Source organism: Chlamydotis macqueenii, chromosome 13, assembly GCF_036417535.1.
Source record: "Chlamydotis macqueenii isolate bChlMac1 chromosome 13, bChlMac1.mat, whole genome shotgun sequence".
Lineage (NCBI taxonomy): Eukaryota > Metazoa > Chordata > Aves > Otidiformes > Otididae > Chlamydotis > Chlamydotis macqueenii.
The window spans coordinates 14,049,676-14,057,803 of record NC_141568.1 but is presented as its reverse complement, the minus strand read 5'-3'; the positions used below and the strand labels follow the sequence as shown (position 1 = coordinate 14,057,803).

General features: G+C 54.4%; 1 protein-coding gene across 1 annotated transcript; it reads left to right on the top strand.

Moving 5' to 3' along the window:
- Nucleotides 1–2,236: 2,236 nt before the first annotated feature.
- LOC147599105 (uncharacterized) lies at nt 2,237–7,815 on the top strand. The gene is made up of 7 exons (XM_086758106.1): nt 2,237–2,331; nt 3,249–3,590; nt 3,993–4,352; nt 4,934–5,207; nt 5,987–6,138; nt 6,636–6,682; nt 6,990–7,815. Exons 2-7 carry the CDS (start codon nt 3,530–3,532, stop codon nt 7,176–7,178), a joined length of 1,083 nt encoding a protein of 360 aa, XP_086614232.1. The 5' UTR covers nt 2,237–2,331; nt 3,249–3,529; the 3' UTR covers nt 7,179–7,815.
- Nucleotides 7,816–8,128: the final 313 nt, after the last annotated feature.

Sequence of the window (8,128 nt, the reverse complement as noted above, 5' to 3'; positions counted from 1 at the left end):
GCGCAGGCGCCGCGGTCCCGCCCCTTCGCCGGGTAGCGGGTCCGAAAATGGCGGCGCCCGGGGCAGCTTCGCCCGCTGCGTGGAGGGCAGCCTATCCCTCGGCTGGACAGGGGCGGGAGGGCGGGCCTTCGGCCAACGGACAGCGCCGGCAGCCAGTAGAAAATCGGCGCGGCGCCTCGTCATCCCCTTGATGAGCTCCCCCCGAGCCTCTCCTAGCAGGGATGCTGCCAGCCCCTGCTGCGTCGCCCCAGTTTGTCCCCGTCTCCCGTGTACTGGGGAGCCCAGCACCGAACCCCGCACTCCAGGGGCGGCCCCACCAGTGGCAGGACCCCCCCACCCCACCTCCTGGCGATGCTTTGCCCAAGGCAGCGCAGGGCACCACGAGGTGTCTTTGCGGCTCACGCCCAGCTTGGTGTCCACCGGCACTCCCGGGCCTTGTCCACTCGTGCTTCTGCTGGTGGCTTCACCGAGATGTGCCGCAGGCCGGCCCATCCTGGGACTGGGATTTCAGATCGATGTGCCCCCGAGCCTTCTCAGCTCCTCCATCTGCCCGGGGAACCTGTGCTGGGAGATGTCCTGGGGGTAACCTTCCGCTCAGGGGGTCCGTGTCTCGCCACGAGTCTCCGTTGCTCTAGGAAATTCCTTGTTACGGGCAGGCTGAGATCAGGATTCTGCTCAGCCACCAAAGGTGTGTTTTTGGAGACCCTGGCAAGGGCAAAGCAGCACGACACCCAAATAAAAGCCCCCCTACAGCCACCATAGTCCATCTGAGGACAGCACTTCTCCTCACGCTGCTCCTCATCCGCTCCCAGCGTTGCACAGGAGGCTCCTCGACGGCTTCCAACAGGCTGCACGGTGCTACAGACGTCAGGAGAGGAAGACCTCGGTGGCAGGACGTCAGGCAGGTGCTCCTGAGTACCTTTTGTATTTCCCTGGTTCACGCAAGGGAGCAGGGAGCTGCTGAGAAACTCTGCAGCCTCCGTCTTGCTTTATGCATTGCGTAATGGTGCAGCTGCCTGGAAATACGGGGCACCCTGTGTTATTAACAGCATTGCAATTTCCGGCTCTTTTCTCCTTTGCAGAGAGTGTCATGAAACGCCGTGCAGCTGGAAGGGGCTCTGGTAGGAGAGGAGCTCTATGGAGTCAGCAGTAGGCAAGGCAGTAACCTTCAGTTCCATCGGCACTGCAGTTGGGAAGACTGGAAAGGCACTGCCCGCTGGAGAAGGTCTTGCTGAGCCCTGGTCCTGAGGAGGTGCATGCAGATCCATGAGGGAGGAGGAGATTGTGCATGGAAAAGGAAGGGCTCATGGTTTTTGTTATCACTGACTTGTTATTACTGAGCTCTGTTAATGATCTTCCTGTTTCCCCTCCTCTCCTAATTGGAATGTAGAAAATTATGCCAATTGAGTGGAGAATCCAACTTGCTAAGGGCAATCCATGTAAGGCTTCTACTTATGTGCAGTACTTGTGGAGCAGGATGGCTCCTGTCCATCTACTGCACCAGAGACTTTGGAAGATGATCCCAGGCATTGCCCGCTCCAGGACCCTTGGTGCCAACATTGCTGAGATGGGAGGAGAGTGTGAAAGAGTTCATCTTGTGTCCAATCAACTTCATCAGCGCTAGCGAACGTGAGAACTAGACTAGAAATTAAAGGAAGGAAGCAACAAGTATGTGTGGTTACTCAGTCACGAGGCTAGAGCAGAGGAAGACTCAAGTGGGGAGAGGAACTAAACATCAGAAAGAGCATGGGAAAAGATTAAAAAGTCCAGAGAGAGAGCAAGACACAGAGCCTCTTGTTTGTAATTTTTGTGGACTTTATACCACAGGAATTTTGTTATATGACCCTTCTGTCAGCCAATATCCTGCTAATATTGCTGTTTCTCCATGCGGGTCTGTTCCTCAGCTATGCTTCAACTGTGCTTCAGGAGGTGGCACTGGCTGGTGGAGAATTGCTCCAGTGAACACCCTTTCCTCCAGGAGATGCGTGCAGCACAGGGGGTCCGAGGCAGACCTAGCGTGCGGAGAGGTACCAGGTCTAAAGCCAAGTGTCGAGGACTCCCCCCTCTCCCAAAGGAAGCACACCCGCCATGTGGAGAGCTGCAGGATCAGCCCAGGGGCATGCCAGCATTCCCAAATTCTAAGCATCGCTTGCTTTCTGCAACCCGCCTTTAGTTTTTGGCCCAGGAGCATCCCTGTGGGACAGTCTCTGCTGTCCTTTTCTCCTCCCCGTGCTACGGTGAAGCTGGTGTTGGGACCATGCTCACTTGTGATAGAAGATGGTTCCAGCAGGATACTGCTCCCCAGAGTCTGTTTTGGGGAGGGCTGTGGTGGTGGGTCCCCATCCCATGTGCTCAGTTTGGGCTCCATTATCCTGGAAACTGGGAGAAAATAGAGGTGGAAGGAAAGGGGCAGAGAAAATAGGAGGAGGTCAGTGGTGTGGCAGGGAGGGTCATGTAACATGGGGACTTGGGGATGCTGCCTTCAGAGAAGGGAGGATGTCAGATTCAGCTTCAAAATGGGGCAGGGGTGTGATTACTGGCAATGCTAACAGGAAACTAAAGGGAAGGGCAGATGGGAGCAGGTTTTGCTCTGAGCACAGAAAAGGAAGAGCAGTGGCAGGCAGCGGAGAGCCTGTGGGGAGCCGCAGAGTTTGCACCCATGGGGGCTGGGGAGAGAGAGGAGCCTGCGCCCGCTGCCTGTGCTGCCCATGTCCCTTCAGTTGGGGGTGACACAAGCCATGTCTGGTGCAGTGGACGTTCCTGTCCTGGTGTCCTTCCCACCAGAGGTGTCATGGGGAGGTGGGGGGCTGCCTGGAGCACCCCATCCCCGCCAGAAGCTGGGTGCTCACAACCAGAGCAGGGGGCAGGGGGCTGCAGCGGTCCCTGCCTGGCTGGAGCTTGTGCATTGCACGCCCGAGCTACCAGAAAGCTCTGACTCAGCCCGTCCCCATGTCAAACTGCAGTGGTCCTCAGTCTTTGGGGGCTGGCAGGGTGTGTGGATCCCCACCTGCGCTCAGCTAGCACGCCGGACAGAACAGACATCACCCCATCACCCCGCCATGATGGCAGCATCGCTTTCTCCAAGGGGTCGATTCCCCGGTGTAAAACAAGAAGGACTCAGGTGGCACGGGGAGGCAGCGCTGTAGGGAACTGGGGAAGCCATTTCCCCTCTGCCAGCAACGAGCTACTGGGCAGTGATCTGAAATGCTAGGAAATGGCCATCAGTAGTATGTGGCTGTGTTTTTCAGGTCCATCTCAGCACCAAGGTCACGTGGCCAGGATGAAACCGCAGGAGGAATCAAACAGCAAAGACGGGAGATAAAAATCAGGCTGAAGCAAGAGAAGGGGAAGAGAGAGGAAACCTGTGAGCACAGAGGGAACTGCCTGGCTGAGTGGCGAGGAGGCGAGCTCCCATCAGGGCTTGCCCCGGCTGAGCAGTGACAACTCACACTGTGGGGAGAGACAGGAGCCCCCAGCCGATCCCGCCGAGTACCCAGCATTGCTGCCGCGAGGCTGTTGAGAAGGTGGCATGGACGTCCGGCTGGCTGACAGCTTCCTACCCCTGCTGTTCCTCGTCTGGCTGCTGGCTGGTGAGTCCCCCCGTGCCCTCACCTCCACTCTCAACTTTTCCGTCTTTGCATACACCTGCAGCAGGTTTGGGATGCAACTGCTGCTGCTTTTTTCTCTCCTCTTGCAACATTTAGCCCCCTCTTCTGCACCAGCCCCTCGCCATGTGCCTTGCAGAGGGGTCCCCCTTTGCAATTGCCTGCAGCTGGGCTGCGGGCTCTGCCCATGGGAACCCAATTTCAGGCTCCAGGGCTTTGAACCAGCATTGCCTTCAGCAGCAGGGAGAGAAAACAGTCAGGGAGGGGGAGGAAACAGAGATGCTTATAAGCATGGTGACTGCAAAGTGGGTCAGCTTCATGTGGAGGATGCAGATATTCCTTAACACAAACCCAGCTCTCATGGTTGTTTTGTTTTGTTTTTTTCAGCAAGACTTACTCACCAGATTTCAGCCACAATCAATACGTCAGTAGAGTTAGATCTCGTCTTGAAGCGTCTGCTCCAGACAGGCTCCAGCAGCACTGCTGGGAAGGTGAAGTGCTTGAATACCATCCAAAACAATGGAGAAGAGCAGAACGAAGGTTGTGTGGAGATAAAAAAGGATTTTGTCCAGCTCATCTTCACTAATGTGAACACATCACATACAGGAACGTACACATGCAGGATGGAGAACAGGAAGAACATGTCCGAGAACAGACGTCATGAACAGAAAAAGGATTATCAAACACAGAAGCCCACCAGCACCCGTGGGAGAGGAGAGAAAGAAAAGAGGAAGGGAGAGGAGAGAGGTAAGAGAGGGAGGATTCTGCTGAGAAGGTGTAAAGTGACTTCAGCTCAGAGGTGCAGGAGTGATTCTGAAGTACTCCAGAGTGAGCATTAGGGGATGGGATGAAGGCAGAGAGGCTGCCGGGGGTCTACTACGTTTTCTTTGCTTCTCTAGGGCTAACCATTTCCCCACAACTAGTCTCCCAGTCCAACCTCATGCTCCGTGAAATGGTGGAGCCCTGAGCTTGAGCCTGTGGCCTTGGTGGCACCTCCTGCTCAGGTGCCAGAAGACCCCTCTGCCAGGGTTGCAGGAGGAGGAGGAGTTTTCTTCCTCCAATCCTCCCATTTTCAATCCTCTCTGAGGCAGAGAAATGCTTGTGCACTGCACAGTGTTGAGTGGCACTAGTCAATGTGCAACATCTCAGCGTTCAACATTGCGGAATGTTTAGCATCCAGATTTGGGAAAGACCATCAGGTGCTGGAGGAAAGGACAGTTCCTTCATGGCATCTTCCATGAGCAACACGTACCAGTGGGACATGACTCCTGCAAGGTCATAGATAAGACTTATATTTCACTTACCACTTACATTTTTGTTTCCTCTAGGGACAGTCAGCCAGCCGGTACAGTTAAGCATCACCATGAAGTGGAGGTTTAAGATTCGGTCAGAGAATCTCTCAGTGAGTGTGAAGTGGTATGAACCTGCAGGTCCAGAGGTGGGGAATCAAACCAACACCACGGCTGTAGGAGAAAACTGTACCAATCTCACCAGCCCTGACACGTGGGCAGCCAGCACGGGAATCTGTGCCTGTAGGGTGTCCATCACAGGAGCAAACTGGACAGACACTGGAAACTGCATGCAAGGAACAGTTCCCAGTAAGTGGCACCACTTCCATTTTCATGGGCGGTGATGAGCGGGCAGAGAAGGATGCTATGATGAACGCTCCCGACCTGGTACCCCCATGCACCATTTCTTCCAAAAGCATCCCAGGCACTGGAGGAGCCAACCCAGCATGGCCTTTTTGGCAGATGCATCCCAGCACGGAGCTGCTTGGCCATCGGGTCCTTGAAACTCTGCTGCATCCTCCAGCTGCAGCACATCAGCTGAGTGCTGAGATGGCTGGAGCTGTGGTGGCAGGAGTGGGACAGCCAGGGCTGTGGGGTCCAGGTTATCTGCCCCAAAGCAGAGTGGGGAGCAGAGTGTCCTCTGCCTCTGCGCTGTCTCTCAGTTGTGTTTCTCTCTTCCAGACTATGGCCCTAGGATATCTCACCCCAACAATGTTGAGCTGACCTGGATAGGTGAGTCGTCACAGCCCTGTGGCTGCAAGGGTGGGGGGCAGGAGGGGTCCTCAAGGAGAAGGAAGAGCAGCAAGGGGGGAAACACATCCTGGTGTTTTCCCACGAGCGGGTGGGAGCCACTGGCAAACTGGGGTGGGCACCAGTGGATCAGAGGCTGTGATGCTGAAAAGGGGCTCTGATGCTCCAACCACCCCCCTGGTTGAGTTCAGATGAGTTTTTGGAGACCATTCCCCACAGGATTTTGTTGGCACCCTGGGGCTGCAAGGGCTATGGGTGTTTTGGGGTCTGGAAACCCAAGTTTGGAAGAGAACCACTCCCTCCACCCCCCGAAAGAGGCAATGGCAGTGTGTGTCCCTGCAGTGTGGGACAGCGGCTCACGAGTGCCCCTATGATGGTTGTGTGTGCAGGATTCAACTTTCCCCTGTGTATCGTCTTCGGCATAGCGGGCGCGACGCTTCTCTACATGCCAATAATTGTCCTTCTGCTGTGGCAGCGCAGAAGGAACAAACAAGGTAAGGCTGAATCCATGCTGAGCCTCTATCTCCTGTGGGAACCGGTCGGCATCTCCTCCTCACCTGCTGATCCGGACAAGCCTAGGCTTGGGAGACGTCCACTTTCAATATCCTACTGCCCCTGCTCACTCGGTGTACCCTGCACGAGTCTGTCCTGGACAAGCTGTCCCGGGGTGGGAAGAAGGTTCACCCCCTCCTTGCCTCTGCACAGTTGCTGGTGAGAGCAGGGTTATGGCACAAGCTGTGGTGAAAGCGAAAAGGTCTTGCACATCACCACACTTCCAGAAGCGTCCAGCTCAGAGCTCTTCTCCAGCCCCTCCAAGGGTTTTTAAACCCTTGCCAACCCCTGCTGCCCCTTGGCCATCTTCGGAGCCAGCTAGCAGCAGAGCCTCATCCTCCTGCAACAGAAGCAGGACCAGTGCAGATATTTTTTTCATATAAAATAATGATCGTTATCATTCTCTTAACTACTATTTAAACTATGTTTCCATTTTCAGGAGAGCTCACAAGCAGGCAAGTGGTGGAAGGGACTCAGCTCAGCACGGTAAGCCAGGGAGGGCTTCGCACATATTATTTCTTTCTCCATGTAAAAAAAAAAAGCACTGGCTGTTGAATACCCATTTAAAGGATTTCAGAATAAAATCAGCTTTGCTTTCTGAAGCAAAGGATGTGCTCCTAAACACTTAGTAATTCCTATTAAATAGGGGCTTACGAGCTTCTGAATAGATGGCACCTCTGAGCGAGCTGGATGATGCTTGGGCAGTGCAAATAATTGTGCCAGTGGAAAAATATGAGCAGGGAAAAGACAGAAAGGAAAGCCAGGGCTCTGCTCATTGCTCTTTCCCTTGCAGGCAGCTTCAGTGACAGGGACCGAGGACCTGACCTATGCTAACATAAAGTTTGAAAAGAAGGGGACAAAACCTGCCTCCTCTGATGTCGTTTACAGCGAGATCAAACCACCGCAACAGAAGCAGAGCAGTGAGGGTGTCAATGATGCCAACACAGAGGTGGATGTCTCTCCCAAGGGAGAGGGCAAATGAGGGAGAAGGGAGGGACGAGCAGCTTGTTGTACGCCTGTTGGATCGTCATCCGAGAAAACCAGGCGTTGGCTCTTACGGAAGTGCAATCTTGGCAACCAAAGCCACCTATTTACCCCTAAATGGCTGCACCACTGTGCTTTATGTTCCCCTGGAGGAAGCCATCTCTCACAGTAAGGACAGGGCTCTTCCAGCCGGTACTCCTCTTGCCTTCCTGCAGCTGCAAGTATTGCCAAGCCTTGGTAACCCCTTTTATGGTCTCCGGTGGGCTCTTCTAGCAACTTGCTCCACATTTCAGCAATGTCACCATGCATCATGTGGCCTCCGTGGTCCAGGAAGCACTTGGTGCTGGTCCTTTTGGTACTGGTCATGCTGAGTACGGTGGCTGTGAGAAGCTCCTCTCAGCGCTGGAGAAGTCCTGGAGCAATTTTCTGGATTTTCTCTGGAGTAGGCACCTGCTGTGACATGGGTTGACCTTGCTCTGGTTCACTTGCTCAAAGCACAAGGAACAAGGATGGAAAGGCATTGTTTGCTTCACAGAGGTGCAACGCGGGGGCTGCTGCAGTGATCCATGTGGATCTGCTTCATAGCGGGAGTGGATAGGTGTCCTCATGCATGTAAAGCTTTCCTGTAATCTGGACAAAAAAAAAAAAAAGAAAAGAAAATGTGATGGTTTTGCCCTCAGTGTTTCCAGTTCTGTACTGCTGATGGAGATCCAGCAGAACTCCCACAGGAATAGTCACCTGGAGACCTTCTGGCTTCCTCACTCAGTCCAGTTTCAGAGTAGCTGCCCATGGGAGACGTCCCCAAAGCAGTGGTGATGGAGCTCCCAGTGTCCTGGGAGCAGAGCTCAGGTCACACACGGCCAGGAAGACACAGGCAAGGGCTACAGAAAGGGGAAAATTGCGGGAAAAAATCCCAGTTATCTGAGGGGAGCAACCAGTGGAAAAGGG

Coding starts and splice junctions, on each gene's coding strand:
- LOC147599105 (XM_086758106.1), top strand. CDS start 3,530: ATGGACGTCCGGCTGGCTGACAGCTTCCTACCCCTGCTGTTCCTCGTC. Junction 3,591..3,992: donor CCTCGTCTGGCTGCTGGCTG/GTGAGTCCCCCC, acceptor TGTTTTTTTCAG/CAAGACTTACTCACCAGATT. Junction 5,208..5,986: donor CAAGGAACAGTTCCCAGTAA/GTGGCACCACTT, acceptor GTGTCCCTGCAG/TGTGGGACAGCGGCTCACGA.